At 38.0% G+C, this 19,090-nt stretch overlaps 2 protein-coding genes across 2 annotated transcripts in view; both read right to left on the reverse strand.

Annotated features, from left to right (window-relative positions):
- chd5 (chromodomain helicase DNA binding protein 5) overlaps positions 1–11,106 on the reverse strand; it is an 80,414-nt gene extending 69,308 nt beyond the window's left edge. Inside the window, exons 1-2 of the mRNA XM_084743444.1 lie at positions 10,946–11,106; positions 6,047–6,217 (exon numbers count right to left, since the gene is read on the reverse strand). Of these exons, the coding sequence (XP_084599570.1) occupies positions 6,047–6,217; positions 10,946–11,012 (238 nt within the window). The 5' untranslated portion in view covers positions 11,013–11,106. The remainder of the gene's footprint in view (positions 1–6,046; positions 6,218–10,945) is intronic.
- Positions 11,107–13,831: 2,725 nt separating this feature from the next.
- On the reverse strand, positions 13,832–17,630 carry rpl22 (ribosomal protein L22). Its single transcript, XM_084739369.1, has 4 exons — positions 17,584–17,630; positions 17,071–17,181; positions 16,457–16,581; positions 13,832–14,017 (listed from the first exon to the last, which is right to left on the reverse strand). Exons 1-4 carry the CDS (start codon positions 17,593–17,595, stop codon positions 13,876–13,878), a joined length of 390 nt encoding a protein of 129 aa, XP_084595495.1. The 5' UTR covers positions 17,596–17,630; the 3' UTR covers positions 13,832–13,875.
- Positions 17,631–19,090: the final 1,460 nt, after the last annotated feature.

The following is a 19,090-nucleotide window of genomic DNA, read 5'->3' on the forward strand; positions in this document are numbered from 1 at the left end:
CCAGGGGTTCTACCATAAACCTTTTTAAATTCCAGGGGTTTTATTTAGAACCCACCAATGGGGTTCTGTAGATAACACTTTTAATTCCCAAGGGTTTTATCTAGAATCCACTAAGGAGGTTCTACTGAGAATCCTTTTATATTCCATGAGTTTTATCTAGAACCTACCGAGAAGGTTCTACTGAGAGCTCCATTATATTGTAAGAGTTTTATCCAGAGCCCACTAAGGGGGTTCTAATGAGAACCCTATTACATTCCCAGACTTTTATCTCAAACCCATTCAGTGGGTTCTACTGAGATTGCATTTATATTCTAAGAATATTATCTAGAACCCAACAAAGGAGTTCTACACACAGCATTATTATTTCATGGTATAAAGAACCCTTGACAAAAGACGTCTTCAAGGATCTCAACAATCCTTGAAGGAACAAAAAGGTTTCTTTGGATGAAAAGGGTTCTTAATGGAACCCTTAGCCAACCCTTTCTCCACAATAAGATTCTTAACAAGCAAACAGTTCATGAGTCATAAGTCGGCCGATCAAGAAGAACCCCTTTGGAACCTTTTTTCTCAGAGTGTACGGCTGAGGCCTCAGACGCCCTCAGACAAAGACATCCATAGACTATTATTAGGACACGTAATCATCAAAGTGATGGAAGGATAAAGCCCAAATAGCTCCATTAAAATCATATCTATTGTAGACGATATATGCACCAGATCGTTACGTGTGCTCTATAAAGCTGATATAAAACCGAGTGGAACGCTGCACAGCTCATCTGCAAACACACATTTAAAAAAAAAGGCATCTTTCATGTGCAGGCTTCGTGCACGCGCAGCAGGAAAAAATGGTGTCAACTTTCACAGAGCGGGATCCAAAAATAGACCCCTTTCCAATTGGGGATAACATTTGTAGGCACACAAAAGCCCATGATAATCTTTCAATTTTAGGGAAGAACAAAACAATTAAAACAGAAAACACAATGGAACAATCTGTGACAGTGTAAGCACCCGCAGTGAAACAAAGGGAATTAGGACACTTTATGTGCCACAACAAATAAAGGCTGTGATAGGATAGCATTTAGGGCTCTGATGTCCCCCCCTGAGGACGAGCTTCTACAGTGTTGTGTTTTTAATTGCACGGAAGCGCCGTGATGCCGGGAAAAATCTGACCAGGATTCCTGACCTTGTCTGTCACTCTGATGCCCGCTGATGGAGGTCGTAAACTGTCGGAAAACTGCTCTGCTTCCCGTATCAGCAGGATAAAAAATGAATATGCAACACTATATCATGGCCAGGGTTGCATCCCTGCATATGTATTATTTATTAACTGTTTATAAGCTGCTTATCCATAACAGTGCACACATACAGATATATGTATACACATGTATATGTATATGTATACTACATTCTGCAATCCATTCTCATTATGTATATGAGTGATGTCAAAGTTTATTATAGACTGATATCACAAAGCATGTCTTAAAGGACTGTACATAAAATAAACCAACATTCTGCATTACAGTTTATATTTTTTACTATTACTCACCAGGCTATCACATTATTATATTTTACTTTATTTTCTACTGTATTTTATTCCTATATCTCAGCTGCTGCACTATTTCTTGTCTTGATTTTAATTATATTTTAGTCCACATTGGTGATTTTTCTTTACATATATACATTTTAAAAATATATATTCATTTAAAAATTAGGGTTTAGGTTTCAAATTTTTATGAATCAATTTGCGCCTTAGCTAGCTAAGCTAAGCTAACCTTATATAAGCTGTAATTATAGGCAGGCAGCATAACCTGAAATGCACAATTTGTAGTGTAAATTCTGCCACTAAGGGTCTCTCACACATTAAAGTAATGACAAAAGACAGCTGATGAAAGTCTATCTGACATGACTTGAGGTCATATTAAAGTTTTATTTGTGTTAGGTTTAGTCACGATCCTGGACTTCTTTCCTCTCTCTCTTTCCTCTCTCTATTCGACATATGTTTTCCTGGTTATAGCAATTTGCAAGTATCTAGCAATGGCTAGAAAGAAAGCACCATTACCTAGAATAAATACGGATTTCTTCACATTTTAAAATTTTTGGAAACATTTGAGATAATGTAAGACACAACTCAACAAAATATATAACATATGTCTGGTATTATTAGACATTTAACGTGGAAATGTTAGTTATTACAGCTCTATGATTAACAGGCCAACATGGAATCTGCGCCTGCAAAATTCTGCAGACAATTCTGCAGATTTAAATCAAATAGAGATGCTGCATGTAAAACATACTGGTTATTAATTCATGTGTTGGTTTGTTTCAACATTTTATGCTGGCTGACTTTTCCGACAAATTTTCACAACTGAGATTTAACGGTTCTGCTTAAATCTACTAATATATTTTTTTTTCAGCTCTGCTTGAGGCTTGGGATAATTTTAGATTGTTTTAGGTAGTGTGCTTTTATTTTTCTCTAAAAATAATCTTTGTTATCTTAAATCACTACTCATTAAGACAAAAGATACATAAATTATCATGTCTTATATTATCTTAAAAATTGCAGGTCAACTGATTTTCAACATATTTACCCTTCAGCACAACATATCTCTCATCTAGGGACTCCATATGTCAGTCTCATAGAGTTACTATAATATCTTTATTGCCAACAACATAAAAACACCAAATTATATCAAGGCAGCAGTAAAGTAATTTTGACTGACACATGAAAATGTTTTGATTTTTCAAACTGGATTACTGCTCACACATCTTCACTCACCTGCCATAATCAATCGCACCTTTCCTTTCTCATACATGTTTAACCAACTACTGGGTTATTGGGGACACGCATCGGTGCCTGCATTCTCCCTCAGGCTATGGCTGGCAGTCATAGATGATGCCTCAACTGCTCAACGCTCACTCCTCTCTGTCTGTCTCCTCGTCCCCGTCTCTGTCTGTCTTTTTCTCTCCCTCTATTGCACAGCTACCCATGCTGCTAATCTGGATTATCAGAAATATTCCATATGTACAGGAGAAAATGTGTGCAGAAATGTGTTTATCATCACGAACACCGCCGACAGGCAAAAGGCAATTTATAAAACCTGTAAATAATCATGTGACGATGAACTACACTGTAATTAATCTGTCCTCTCTGTTGTGACAGTGGCACAAAATAATTTTAAACATGAAAAATGAGCAAGAAATGCACCATGGCAACGGTCCTGTATAAAAAATATTACCAAAAACTTGTACCAACCAGGGCTGCAACTAACAATTATTTTCACTCTTGATTAAAATGTCAGTTCTTGATTAATCTATTAGATGTTTTTTGTATACAGTGTCAGAAAATGGTTTAAAAAATGTCGATCAGTGTTTCCAAAACCTCAAGATCACATCCTCAAATGTCTTGTTTTGCCCGCAACCTGAAGATATTCAGTTTACTGTCATAAAGGAGCAAAGAAACTAGAAAATATTTACAGTTAATAAACTGAAATCAGAGAATTTTTCTTTTTTTCCTTAAGAAATGACTCAAGCTGATTAATTGATTATCAAAACAGTGGGCGATTAATGTAATGGAAAAATAATCGATTAATTGTTGCAGCTCCATTTAGAGATAATCGTGTAAATAATCATGAGACTATGAAGTAAACTGTTATTAATCTATCCATTTTGTTGTGACAGTGGTACAGAATGAGGTTCAAAACCTTAAACATGAAAAATGAGAGAGAAATGCACCATGGCAGCCATGTTGTGTGAAAATTATTTATTGATTTTCATTATTTTGCTGCTAAATGTTCCTTGTACCACTTCAGGGTAGTCGTCAGCCTATTCACCCTACCCTTTCTCAAATAAGAAATATCTTGATTTAGATCCAGAACTTGTGCTAACCGGGGCTCAGCAACAAGGATTGCCAACTTGCCAGGGGCAAGTAAAATGCCATGTCGGGCAAGTAAACCTGGCAACTCACTTGCCAGACTGGGCAAGTGGTAAAAAAAGAGGTAATTTAATAATCGATTAATCGTCATAGTAACATTTCATGCAAAATGCAGGAAATACTGTTTTCACGAACACATTTTCTTCATTTATTATAATATTAAACTAAATATCTTTGGGTTTTAGACAAAACAAGAGATTTAAAGATAAAATATGCAACAAACAATCACTTTTATTCACTATAAGCCTGATGGTGGCTGTATCTGCAGCAGAGCTGCAATGATTAATCAATTAATCCATCATTACTTGAATATTAAATTAATCAGCAACTCTTTCAATAACTGATTAATCCTTTTTGGTCATTTTTAAAGAAGAAATATCCAAATTCTTTGATTTCAGCTTTTCAAATGTTAATATTTTCTGGTTTCTTTACTCCTCTGTGACAGTAAACTGAATATCTTTGGGTTGTGGACAAAACAAGACGTCGTACAGGGCTTAGTGAAACCTTTTCACCATTTTCTGACATTTTATGGACCAAACAACTAATTGATTAATCGGCAAAATAATTAAAAGATTGATCAATAATGAAAATAATTGGCTCTTATCTACACAGACTCTGCCCTCTGTCTGTATTTCCTTATTTTTCGTATTATTTTGCTGTCCTTGTAATCTCTCTGGTGTGTTTACGGACAGTTTAGACACTATTTTCTTACATTTTATAGATGTTGCAGCCCTAGATTAAACATGACAATTAACTTTATTCTTTGTTGTTATTTACTAACCACTAATAAAACAATTTGTACAGGGGCAAGCAAAAATTGACTTAAGGCAAATAGATTTCTGAAAGAAAAAAACCCCATTAACGTTGAACCCTGCCAACACCTCGGCTTCTCCTCTCGTTTCATGTAACACATTATCAGTCAGCAGCAGTTAATGAAGTCAAGCAGGCCTGTGGCTACAAACAAGACTGCGCTGGATTTCTCCACTCTGAACTTTCCTTTCATACTCAGTCTATTGTTATAACGGAGAAACTTTCCCGCACTGTGATGTGAAAGCAAAGAAAAGGGCAAAGCAGCATCTTTCAAGCCCTGCCCCTGACATCAAACCATCAAATCATTTGATGCTGCTCAGAGCGAGCCGCAAGAGAAGAAGAAAGAAAATATGAATCTATTGACCGCGCTGGCCGAACTGACACCGCGGCAATAAGATGCCGTTCTGTTCTGCCCAGCAGGATGAAATACTGAGATGCTACATCAGCTCAGGCGCCGACACACTGGACCAAGGAACAGATATTAGCACTTGAGGACCTGGTTTGACTAAGACAGATGTAGATTTTGATGAGGCCATCTCTCAGCTGCGCATGACAGATGTCCCTGTTAGCAATTTGAGTACATGTCACAGGCATGGCAGCCGTAGCCTACAGCTAATCCCACCACTGCAGCAGAAGACATGATGCCCCAGTCAAAGATGGTATATATCTTATACCAGTGTTTCTCAAACTTTTTATTTACCTCAGAAAATACTGAGCCCTCCAAGTGCCACCTTGGTGTTTTGTGCCGTTTGGTGCAGCGGTTGCTCGATTTATTCGCCTCTTTATCTGCACAGTGTTTTGGAAGCATTCATATCCAGTCTCTCTCATTTTGCCTCCGCCAGCTATGTTCCCATCACAGTTTAGCTCATAACTACCAGTAATCATGGATGACATACTATCTACGCGCAACGTGCATGATCATTGTTACACAGCAGACTGATACTGAAACAAAAATACAGGAAAGACTAAATGAATTTTAAATAACATTTCAGTGATCTCATGTTTTCATTTGAAATTGTGTAGTACTTTGATGGTATTGTGTTTTTAATCGTTTCATTAAAAAATTAGATTTCTGACATTCTTCTGCGTACCACTACAAGTATTGTGTTCGCTTTACCGCACAAAAAGAGAGTTTAAGAAGGCAAAGCTCTTGATCTACCGGTCAGTCTTTGTTCCTACTCTCATCTGTGGTCATGAAGGGTGGGTCATGACCGAAAGAACAATATCGCAGATACAAGCGGCTGAAATGTGTTTTCTCGGGAGGGTGGCTGGCATCTCCCTTAGGGATAGGGTGAGAAGCTCAGTCACCCGTGAGGGACTCGGAGTAGAGCCGAGATCCTTTGCGTAGAAAGGAGCCAGTTGAGGTGGTTCGGGCATCTTGTGAGGATGCCACCTGGAGGTGTCCCAGGCACGTCCAACTGAGAGGAGGCCGCGGGGCAAAGGGAAGACTAGGTGGAGGGATTGTATCTCCACCCTGGCCTGGAAACGCCTTGGGAACCCCCAGTCAGAGCTGGTTAGTGTAGCCGGGGAAAGGGAAGTCTGGAGTCCCCTGCTGGAACTGTTACCTCCGCGACCCGATTTCGGATAAGTGGTCGAAAATGGATGGATGGATGAATGGACGGACCACTACAGGGAGCTCGCGTACCACCAGTGGAACATGTACCACAGTTTGAGAATCTAGGACTTACTACTATTAAGAAAACACAACTTTAGTCAACTAAAACGCTATGAATGGGATTTCTAAACTATTCCAAACTATTCAGTCGCTCCAAGAAATTCTGACATTGTGCAAAAATTAATGCAAATTAAACCAATCCCTGTGAATTCTGCACAACCTTGCAATTTTGTGCAATCGCTGCAACCTGTATGCAAATTTGAAAAATTATTGTAGCTTCCCACGAGTTCACTGAGTACGTCTCAATGAACAAACTCATTTAATATTTTATTATTGATTTTTTTTTAAATTTGTATATTTTTATTTCGTCATGGGTAGTGAAAAGAACACGTTTGTCATTGATTGACATTTATCTATGCTCTGTGCACTTTGATATTATTTGACTTTGTGCTTGCTGTTTTGACAGCAAGCTCCAAAAAGATTTTGTTTCTTTGTAGAATCCTCCCAAGGTGCACGTCTTCATTTACAAATGAGCATATTTAGTTTGAATTTTTGTAATCCAGAGCCTTTTTGCTAAGGTTACCTCCAACACTCAGAGCAGAGTGTACTTTTCTTCTCCCTGGATCAAGGTGCCTTTGATTTTTAATGAATTATACAAAAAAAACCTTTTTTTTTCCAATTTTCACTTGCTCCCACAAGAAATGCCTAAAACATCAAAACATGCTTCACAATTTTTTTTTTTAGAAAAGCCGCCAAATCAAGCATTTTAGATTGCAACAATCCCAAAAAATAAAGCCTGGGAAATCCTGGAGGAACTGACTATTCAGGTGCTTTATCTATTTCACCAGCACATTTTTAGGACAGAGAATTACTGGCTACATGGACAGACTTTCCAGTTGGCACTTAAAGTAGATGTCACAGGCACGGCAGCTGTCATCTATAGCTTATCCCACCGCTGGTTTATCTTATCACAAGCAGAGCAGAAGTAACGATGCACCAATCAGGAAAATAAAAATAGAGTGTCTGTTTGCATCTGGGTGAAAATAGACGCATAGCAGCTATTTGGTTATTTACAACTGGCTCCCTCTGAAGAAAGAAGTTGTTATGGTTGAAGGGCTTAAACACAAGACTCTCCTCAGAGTTTGAAGTTTGAGTCCCGTTTGGAAACTAGTGATCAGTGCTGACTATAAGGCTGAACAATGAATCGCCTGCAGCAATTTTCAAATTGCAGCAGGTGCAATATTTGTTAAAGCCAAAATGTGTGTTAAATACTACTTTAAAATAGATATATTAGATACTGTCATGCTGCAGAGACGTCCTGGCCCACACATCATATTCTACAGACTTAAGAAAACATCTTGGTTTGGTACAGATCCCCACAAAGATCACAGCATAATGATTTTGGTAAGTCTTATGATGAAAATGAGAATAATGACGAAAAACATTAGAATTCCCTCTAATATCACAAATCATATTGCAACAATATAAAAATATAAAAATAATCGCAATTATAGTTTTTCAGCATGATGAAAGTTAAATGGAAATCAGCGTGGTTTGACTCAGCACAGCCAAAAGTGCCAGTGGAAAAGGCCGTCTGTGTGTTTGTCTCTGCCATGCTGGGCATGGTGGCTATAGCCACCAGGTGTAAGTAGCCACACTGGCTATTTTCACCCTGGGTGCAAATTAGAGCTGCAACCATTAATTGACTATTATTATTATTAAATTAATCGGCAACTGTTTTTTTAATTCATTTATCAGTTTGAGTGATTTTTTTTAAAGAAACAAACAGTCCAAATTCTATGATTTGAGCTTCTTAAAAGTAAATATTTTCTGGAATCTTTACTATCTGACAAGAAACTGAATATATTTGGTTTCTTAAAAAAAAAAAAAAGCAAGACATTTGAGGACATCATTGTAGGCTGTTTGACATTTTTCACCATTTTCCGACATTTTAAAACAAGCAACTATTAATCAATTAATCGAGAAAATAAGTGACCAATTACAATCATTAGTTGCAGCCCTGGTGCAAATAGTACTGCTGGTTACTGACACCTGGGTGCAAATAACATAAATTTGTAGAAGAACCTACGGTGGCCGCTAAATTCATGCAAAGCGCAAAAGGCCGTATGAAGAGCTATTGTTTTGTTGTATTGTTTCATTCTAAAGTAATGAATACATTATGATTCTTATTCTTGGGTGATTAAACACTAATGAAAACATGCTTTCTACCATATTCTGCCAATAATTATCTGTAAATATTACACACTGGAACTTTCACACAGCTGGGTTTTCCCTCTCTATTCAGATGCTTTACCTGTTTTACCATCATATTTTTAGGACAGATAATCATTGTGAGCCTGGATGACCATCATTTGGCAATTGGCCTCTTGTGCAGCCTACAGGTCACTAATTAGCAAATCCTAACATCCCCTGTGCCTTGATTACTTCTTAACATTTTTAAGGAGTGAAAATGTAATTTATAGCACATTTGGTTGAGTGCCAGAGTAGGCTGACAGATTAATTTTACAGCCACAAGAAATACTGCACAGATTTGGTTTGTGTGAAGCACCGAGCGAGCTGCATGTCAGGAATGTGGGTTACTGTTAATTCCAGTTAGTGCACGACCCAGAGCTGAAGGGCTGCTGGTGACCTAACCGTGGCCATCAACACTGAGTGAACAGTGCACACAGGATGAAGACCCACTTGATAAGCAGTGTGTACTGTAGCCTACACGTGGCTGTGGCACCTCTGCAGCCATGCAGAGAGCCAGAAAAACATTTAAAGTTGGAGCACCAGCCTCCTGATCAAAGCAGCATCCTCTTAAACAAAACAAGCATGCATGTTGTCACTGTTGTCACAGCGGATTGCATTTAACAAGATTATTTAATTAGGATACAAAAATAAGGTAACTGTAAGTGTAATCATTTAAAAACACAGATTACAGACACATTTAGTAACAATGGGGATTATTAACAATATTACAATTTTATAATAGATTTTAAAATAAAGAACAATATACTACAATGCACACTGTGTACACATGACAACACTTCACGAGTCTCTCATCACCACTCTGGAGTCAGTGAAACCACTGGTGAAAAAATGCTTCACTTGGTGGAAACATTATTTCGTCTTTAAATCAGAAAGGAGAAACAGCATCACAGTACCATGATAGTCCTGCCATCTGCTGTGATAATAAAATGTAAAAATATTGTCATCATCCAAGGACTCTGATAGGAATCTAATATAAAGAAATATTTACAGGAAAGACCAGCTGCTAATGTTAGCTACACAATCCAACCGCTAATGTTAGCTACACGGGCCAACATCGAACGTTAGCTACATACACCAACTGCTGACATTGGCTACACAGACCAACCTCTAACGTTAGCTACACAGGAAAACCACTGACATTAGCTACACAGACCAACTGCTGATGTTAGCTACCAGACCAACCTGTAATGTTAGCTACCAGACCAACCGCTAATGTTAGCTACACAGACCAACCTGTAATGTTAGCTACCAAACCAACCACTAATGTTAGCTACACAGACCAACCACTAATGTTAGCTACCAGACCAACCTGTAACATTGGCTACCAGACCAACCTGTAACATTAGCTACCAGACCAAACTCAAATGTTAGCTACACAGACCAACCACTAAAATTAGCTACACAGAGCAACCACTAATGTTAGCTACACAAACCAACGTCTTACGTTAGCTGCACAGACCAACCGCTGACATTAGCTTCACAGACCAACTTCTATCGTTGGCTACACAGACCAATCGCCAACCTCTAATGTTAGCTAAACAGAGATGAGTTAACTAGCAAGCCAGTCAATATTACTACTGAAAAATATTTTGGGACTGTAGGTGGTGATGCTGGTGACCAGGCTGATGCATGGGAATAAGTTTATTAATAGTTTATACTTAACAAAGTACATATAAATATACATAAATTACTGCTAGCCCTGAACAAACAATAAACCTTACATGAACATGAAACAGGCTCAATAGTTCCACTGAATTTGCTATAAAGGTAATCCAAAAATAATGTAAAGTAATCTAGTTACAGTACTTTAATATTATGATACTTGGATTAGGTTACTGACTCTATTTTTGAAGAGGTAACTGTATCAGAATACATTCTGAAAGTAATCCTCCCAACCCTGCCTATAGCACACATCCAGCGACACACATTGTCACGCGTTTAAAAAACACCTCTCTGTGGCAAAACTTGTGTTTTTGGACTTAAAGGTGAAGCCGTTCACTTCTTGTACACGCATGCAGCCTGTGAGAGAGAAAAAACAGCCATGCAGCAGGGTTTTTCATCATGCCCCCGAATCAGGCTGGATGTGAGGACAGCCGGGAGGCAAATCCACAAACCAGCTCCCACCTTTAAGACACTAGGTCGTGCACAAAATAATAGCATGACTCTGCTGCTTATTGCACCCCACCCCTCCTCCACCACCTCCTCCTCTCTGGTCTCAGGAACGCAGGACAAGCCCTTTTCCCCGCATTCAAGGCGTAGCGGCGCAAAAATAATGTGAAGGACACCCCGCCTCCCCCCCCTCTTCCCCTTCCCCTCACCTGGCATATCGTCTTCAAAATCCATGTCGTCTTGTCCCTCGTCTTCATTACTCAGCGACCCCGGCATCTTTATCTCATAGCCCCCCAAACCCCTTTTAGGCTGAGAATACTGAAAGTTAACCCTCCAGACGCCGCAGCCCAGGCTCTTTCTTCACCCAAAAAGAAATGTATTCGGGTGAATAAAAAAAATAAATAAATTTTAATTTTTTTGCAGTGGATCACTCTTTTTCTCTCCACGAGTAAAAAAAATAATAAAAAGCATTTCTATTTTTTTTTTAATCCACTGATCTCTATCCAGGTCTTCCAGTCTGAAAAATAAGAAAGACAAAAATGGAACACACATGCCCAGATTGTGACGTCTGGTCTGTTGCCATGACGATGCATCCCATAATTTCACCCACAACTAGTTAGTCATGCTCTCCTAGTTACCACTTCAACTAGTAGTGTGCAAAAAAAAATAAAAAATAAAACACACACACCGTGCGGCGACGCCATGTGCCGCTAATAGGCGGATACACTCCCGCTGCTGTCGCCTGCCCGGTGCCGTTTACAAAGTCTGTCTGACCGGAGGATTGAGGCACAAACTTCTGCGGCTTCACTCTTCACTCACAACCTTTACCCTGAAAACGAAGCCAAAAAAAACACAAATGTGTCTTCTAAAGGGAAAATGTGTGCGTCAATTTCTATATATTTTTAATCTAATTTACACCTAAATTAAAGTTTAAAACCCCAAGTAGAAATAACCCGTCTCTTTATTTTGCAAACTTTCCTTCTCCAAGACAAAAAACAACTCAAGTGCAGCGTGATGACTGCCTGCTGAGAGAGGAGTCCTGACTGCCAGTGGTCTAACTGTTGTCAAGGTTACCACAGCTGTAACACAGGATGCCCCACAGCGAGCACACCAGAGAGAGGCTGGAGCCTCAACTTCACAACATGGAGCAAAAACTACACGTATCAAGTGTCCTGGCTGCACGTGTTACACCGGGATTATTTTAAATTCCTAACGTCTGGATTTAATTGTAGCCCAACAATTAATCGGGCTTGGGGAGTAACGGATTACATGTAAAGGGATTAAGTAATTCCATTACAGTTACAGATAAATGGGACATAATCAGATACATTTAATAAAAACCGAGTATTTTATTTTGTACAATTTTAAAATAAGGGATGATATTGTCGCATATATTACAACATTTTACAACACACTCTGGTCTCAGTTGAACACTAATGTTAGCAATGAAGATCAATAACTAATGTCAGCTACACAGATCAACTGCTAATTTTAGCTACATAGACTGACCACTAATGTTAGCTAAACACAGACTGACCACTAATGTTAGCTACACAGACTGACTCCGCTCTTGTTGACTTTTTCCCTGTCCTGTAATGACCATTGAAACTGACTCCCATCCCACGGGAATTGTAAGGGAATTCCTGTAAAAATGTCAGCCTTTAACACAGACTAACCTCTAAAGTTAGCTACACAGACCAACCACGAATGTTAGCTAAACAGACCAGCCTCTAACATGAGTTACATGGACCAACTGCTAACGTTAGCTACACTTAAAATCCAATTAGCTAGCTAACCTGTACTGCTACAACTGAAAAAATATGAATATATTTTAAGTTTAAAGTGTAAAGAGTGAATAGCTACATAACAAAGTATATTTAAACGTGCTTAATTACCACTTCTAATGTTAATTAATGTGTTCATGGACAAACAACTGTGCCACATTTGATACAGAGTTAATCCAAACATAATGCAAAGTAATCAAGTTACACTACTATGATATATAATATTGTGATACCTGGATTACATTACTGACACAGTAACCCTCCCAACCATACATTTATTTAACAATCACATTTGTATAAAATTACTTTAATTCTTAATTCCAGTGCTTTTTATCTTGGTTTAATTTTGGTTGTTAATTATTTATTTGTAATTGTCCCTGTAATACTTGCTTGCTGACATTTTTAAAAATATTTTTGTTGCTGTGCTCTGTTGTACACGCACAGCATTTGTGACGGTTTTAAAAAGTGATATTTAAATATTTATCAGCTTAATTTTGTTTCAGCTTTTTAAATCTTAACAATTAACTTATTTACTATGTAATGTTATGCTCAAATAACAAGCTTTGTTGGCATTCATTTCTGCACATTAAGGTTTCTTGTTGATCATCCTAATTCAAGTAAAGCTACCAAAAATAAAACATACCCCAAAAGGCAAAAATATTCATGACGGAGTATTAGGGCCTCCTGAGACTTAAGTCAAAATGTTTAGAATAAAGTTGAAATGACAAAAAATAATCAGAGCTGCAATCATTTATCAATTAAGCATTGATCAAACTGATGGTCAGCTATTTTGATAACCAATGATTCTGTTATTTTCAAACAGATTTCAGCTTCTTAAATGTGAATATTTTATGGTTTCTTTACTCCTCTATGACATTTGACTGATTATCTTTGGGTTGTGGACAAAATGAGACATTCGGAGGTATCAACGTTACGCAAACTAATCAATTGAGAAAATAATCAACATATTGACAATAACTGTTAGCTGCAGCTCTAAACATTTCAACTTTGTCATGATACAAAATTAAAAAAACTTCCCTCCGAGTTATGCTGTCTTATGCCTGCAACATTATTGAAAGTCCAACTTTATTCTCAAAATCCAAAAGTAACTTCCCATTTTTTTCTCTTCATAATTATTCAAATGGCTGGTCTAAGTTTACCAGTAGCTGAATTTTAATTTGAATTGTTTTAATTCTGCATCTAAATAAGGATTTTAGAAACTATAACAGTGAAGCACAACAGCAACTGTGCTGTGTACGATTTCCAGAGAACAAAATTAAAGACGATTTCTAAAAAGAAAAAAGACACAGGTTTTCTTCTCTCTTTTGAGATTTTTATTAAAAGCGGTGTCATGTTTAATCTTCCTCTTCCTCCTCTTCGTCTTGGTTGATCTGGAAGTAGCGCAGCTCGTAGCTCTCCTTGGTGTTGGCCACGACCCGCAGCCAGTCTCTGAGGTTGTTCTTCTTCAGATACTTCTTGGTGAGGTACTTCAAATACCTGAAAGAAACCAGAGATATTTTGCAAAAGTCTGTAATATTTATAGTTTATTCATAGTCACTGAGTCTGAACCCGAGTTTGCAAGGTCAATATCTTCAGATGAACTCGGGCAAACAAATTATTCCTGTGGAATAAATCTAAAACTTGTGACAGTCTGATAACTTGTAATAGTATTCATTACAAAATAGGGTACAGCAAGTGCTTTGTGTTTGTATTTTGGATTATTAACTGCCCTGAGACACAGAAACACAGCTAATTTCAAATAAAAGCACTTTACAAATCCAGGGATCATATGACTTAAAGTTTGCACACGTTAACAGTGTTGTGTGTCAATTGCAAATGCAGTATATGTGAATTAATCTGAGATAACAGATCTATCTTAATCAGAGGTTATAAACAGTTATTAGATTTACTAATAGCAACATCTCCCAGTGACTTTATCCAGTTATAATATGAAGTGCTCCATCTGAGAATCAAAGAGGCAGAGTCACCCTCTGGTGGTGGTGTTACAAGCTCAGACTGAAGTAGATTCAAGCCTTTGTTCAGTATTTTTTTTTTTATCTGTATATAGGGCCGAACAGTTAATCAAAATATTGTCAGAATCATAATGTGGCCAAGTACAATATCCAAATTACTGGAGCTGCAGTTTATTTTTTGTTAAGGGTGAAACGTGTCACAGGATACCATAATAAATGAAGCATTTAGGTGCTACAGAGATGGTTCGATCTACAAATTATATCCTCTGGTTGTAACAGAACACGCTTGATTGGTACAAAAACCAAAATACAAAAATTAACATTTCCACTACAACATGACTCATGTCACAATAGCACAGTCAAAATAATTTCAATATGATAACGCATAGCATTCAGCGCTACATATGCTGTCAATTTTTGAAATTCGTTTCTGCAAATTAATGTTAGGAAATGTTATAATATAACAGTACGGTGATTTTCAGGCACGGGCTGTTATGTGCTCTCTAGGAGCTGTACAACTGGACGTGCTTGAGGTTCTTGAAGACTTCTCACCCCTCTGTTTTTACCCTGTTTTCCCACTTCACCTTCATGGTGTGCACTCATGCAGACAGTTAAATGGATTTTGTTTGTGGTTGCCCGATTGCTTATCTTTCCAGAATAAAAAAAAACAGTCCTAGCAACTCAGGATAAATCACATACTTTGCTGGGAATAAGCAAGAAGACATGCTGACATGTCGCTCAAGGAAAAGCACAGGTGCAAATCATAAAATTAATGGCTGAATTCCTTTTAGCTTGTTTGATTTAAGGGCCCCATTACTGTCCGTGTTGGCACACTGTCACAACTTACTGGGACACTTGAACAGAACAGAGCCATTGTTAAGGTTAGTTAATTTCAAAATGCCTGCGGTGGAAAAATGCCTGTATTCTTCACGTTTTTTTTTTAAAACTCTTCCCTCACAATGCTTTGAGCTCTACAAACAGTCCACTTCCACTGGGGGCACAAGCTTCTGCAGCAAAGATCTCAGAAAACATCTACAAATAAAACCAAAACTAACTGCATGAATGTTAGCACTATGACGGGAAGAGCAGAAAGTGTCTTGTGTCATTTTCATCTTAGAAAAATGGATAAAACTAATTAGTAGGAATGTGTACTCCAGTACTGTGACGGGTGTACCTCCAATAGAAACTAAGCATTAACACCTACAAAGTTGTAGTCAAAGCCACATTTATGCCAAATCTGAAACTGAAACTTTCATAATAGTTGCTTCCCGTGTTCATGGAAGAACCTTTATGTAATTATATATGCAGGCTCTGGCATCTTCACAGCTGTGGTAAAGGCAAAACTTAAGTACATTCAGTTGAGGATGTTAAGTAATTTTTAAGCTTCTCCTTTCAGGCTCAGTTCTCACCTTATCACACAGTAGTGCATGACGAATGAGAACATATCTAACCACAGCTTCCATTAAGTGGTAAACCACAAACCTTTTATAACCAGACTGCAAGGCCGAGTGCTCAGGAGGCAAATTCCAGGTGGAATACTAAGATATCACAGTAGATATAAAGAAATTGAGATATATCTGTTGGGAGTCTTCTCAGTTTTGTCTATTAATTGTACTTGAGGACATATTGAGTAGTAGTCTGTTACATAATATTAGTATTAAATGAATTCACTCCAAATTATTACATTTCTCAATGGGAATATGCATTTTCTTCATCTTCACACAAAGATAACTGCACAATGGGGACACCAATTACGTAACTGCTCTGGGTTTGATTTGTACAAACTCTTCAAATCTGACATGTCTGTTTTTGATGCATAACAACTTTGTGGCCCGGTAGCAAGAACTATACTGAGCCGTTATTGAGAATCACTAGTATGATTAAGAACAAATAGAATATGCAAAAAACACATTTCAGCCAGCTGATAGGTCCTGACTGGTATGAGTTGCATTGTGTTTTGTACCTCTTTGAGAAGGGGACTTCAGAGTTGACAGCGATTTTACTCTTGCTCCTCTCAATGGACACCACACCACCGCCGAGGTTTCCAGCTTTGCCGTTCACCTTGATGCGCTCCTGCAAGAACTGTTCCTGGAAGTGCAGAGGACACAACAGGTTACACAGAACACAGGCTATTACATGTTAGAACTGCACAATTAAACAAATGCAATAAAAAAAGCAACATGGCCGAGTGAAATATCCAAATCCTAAAGAATGAAAGAACCAAATTGCCATTTTCTGAGAAGGAAAAGTGTGAGAAAACGAGATGACCTGGCCGAAAAATCTGGTCTCCAGATGAAAGAAAACATGTTTGGTAAAAACCTCAAATACATCATGATAGTGTCATTTTTGGAGTGAACATGAAACTCTGAACTGATCATTACCACCAATCTAATCGCAACTGCAAATAAAGTTTCCTACAAGTAAAGACGAGTGACATCTTGTTAGTTTCTATTAAAACCAACCAAACCAAACCATTATGAGTCAGACTTGATCCCACTGACATGACAGCAGTGTTTAACACTCGGGGGTCTGACAGCTGCTGTTTAACAGACGAGATGTCTGAAGTGGTCTACTTACAAAGTTGGCAGCATCCATAATGCCATCTTCTACAGGGTGAGTGCAGTCCAGGGTGAACTTCAGGATCTGCTTCTTCCTCTTCCCACCCTGCTTCTTGACCACCTGCTTCTTCTAACACAGAAACAGAAGAGCTGTGTTACTCAGACTCATGCAGACAGTCAATCCTAGCATATGGAACATTAAAACGGCTAAAAAACGCATCGAAATTATCTGCCGATGATCTCAAAATGTCATACGCGATTAACAATCACGTTTCCAAGGCGTTATAAGCAGCCTTTTATTTTGTGCTACCCATGTTTCCCGTCCTGCTAGCTAACGTTAGCATTAACGCTAACAGCTACCACTTAGCCCAACGTGGTGTTGGTCGAAACAGTAAACAAAGCTTAATAAATGGGCGAAAACAACCGTGACTCTAATATAACTGGACACCGCTTATATAAACGGCTGCCAGTGCGAAAGGCAAGCTGAAATATCGCGTCTATATGCGTTTTATTTGATCGTTTTACTACTCACAATCGGGGCCATGGCTGACACATTCAGCAAAAAGGAAGGACCGAGGGCTGCGCAGGAAGTATAATGCCGGGCCGCAAAATCGATCGCATCGAGTTATCTGGGTTTGATTTAGCAAAGTGTGCACATGCTGTAACGTGAATTACACTGCGCTAGCTTAACTCTGTTGCTAAATCTATGCTAAATATTCGCAATCAGACATGTTTTTAAATAGCAAATCGTGTTAATACTGCATACTGAGGCACCAACTACTGAAAGTTTAGACATTATCTTAGTTACCGGCCAACTGTACTGACCAAGCAGTAATTAGTCATTAAGGACTGAGGTCAGGCTAACTTCCCCCCAAAATTAAGCTAACCTAGCTTAGCTGATCTTTTAATATTGATTGTTAGATGCATCTTTTCGTAATTAAGTGGACACATTACAACTAACAGCAGACAAAACATGAAGAAAAGTAATAACTGATAAACTTACCTATCTCCATGACAACTCTGCCAAATCCAACTGCTGATGAAGACCATGAGATGCGGCTGAAAAACCTGGGAAAAGCTAAGTAAGTGGCCCTTGAGTCATGATTATTTAGCAGTGCTTTATTTTGCCTAACTAATTCCCAAAAAGTTCATAAAACGGCTGTGAAAAAGGACATAAACTGCAACTAATAAGGAAAACGTTATATTAACACAGGGAGTCTGGCACAGCAGTTCATCTAAAATGTTAAAAAAGAAAAAAAAAGTAGAAATTTGTCAACAAGTAAGCATGAAATTCAGCATATATGGATAACAAAGTCTCATACATACATGAAAATTTAATTATTTAATTGGTTTTTGTTACAGTTCAAGAATGATCAGGTTTGGACCCAAACGCAGACCATACAGACAGAGGGGAACAGGATAAGTGGAATTTAATAAACAGAACCAACAAAAGCTTACACAGATGTAATGCAGGAAGAGTCCTCAGTCCAGGCAGGAAAAACCAAAATTCAAACAAATCCTTACAGGGGGATCACAAGCAATAAGAGTTCAAAGAACACACTAAGAGAAAGCCAGACTGAACAAGTACAAACCAGCAACTGAGAACAAAAAGACAGGATTAAATAAACTGGGGAGAGGGAGGATAACGAGACACAGGTGAGGGCAGTCAAGGACAGGTGAAAATAATCAGTGATCAAAAAGAGCGGGAAAGCAGACAAAGACAGGAAGTAAAAACAAAGGAAGACACACCAGAATAAAACAGGAAGAGACAAAGAAAAACCCAAACCATGACAGTTTTAAAGTGAGCAGTGGTGAAGGACTTATTCAGATCAGTACCACACTGGACAAAAACACTGAAAGTGCATTGAAAGTGTTGCTTAAGTTAAACTAAGTATTATCAGTAAAATGTACTTAAAATATTAACAACTATTAGCAACTAATGTTTTTTTTTAATTATTTTATTGATTATTTCTTGCATTAACTGTTGGGTACAAGTACTCCATAGTTGTATTTGGTTACAATATAAACTAATTAGTCTG

Source organism: Lutjanus erythropterus, chromosome 2 (genome assembly GCF_056507025.1).
Source record: "Lutjanus erythropterus isolate fLutEry1 chromosome 2, fLutEry1.hap2, whole genome shotgun sequence".
Lineage (NCBI taxonomy): Eukaryota > Metazoa > Chordata > Actinopteri > Lutjaniformes > Lutjanidae > Lutjanus > Lutjanus erythropterus.

Excerpts from the sequence above, each read along its gene's own strand:
- rpl22 (XM_084739369.1), bottom strand. Across the intron at positions 16,582-17,070 it reads TTATGGATGCTGCCAACTTT|GAACAGTTCTTGCAGGAGCG; the intron begins GTAAGTAGACCA and ends CTGCACTTCCAG. Across the intron at positions 14,018-16,456 it reads GAAGTCCCCTTCTCAAAGAG|GTATTTGAAGTACCTCACCA; the intron begins GTACAAAACACA and ends GGTTTCTTTCAG.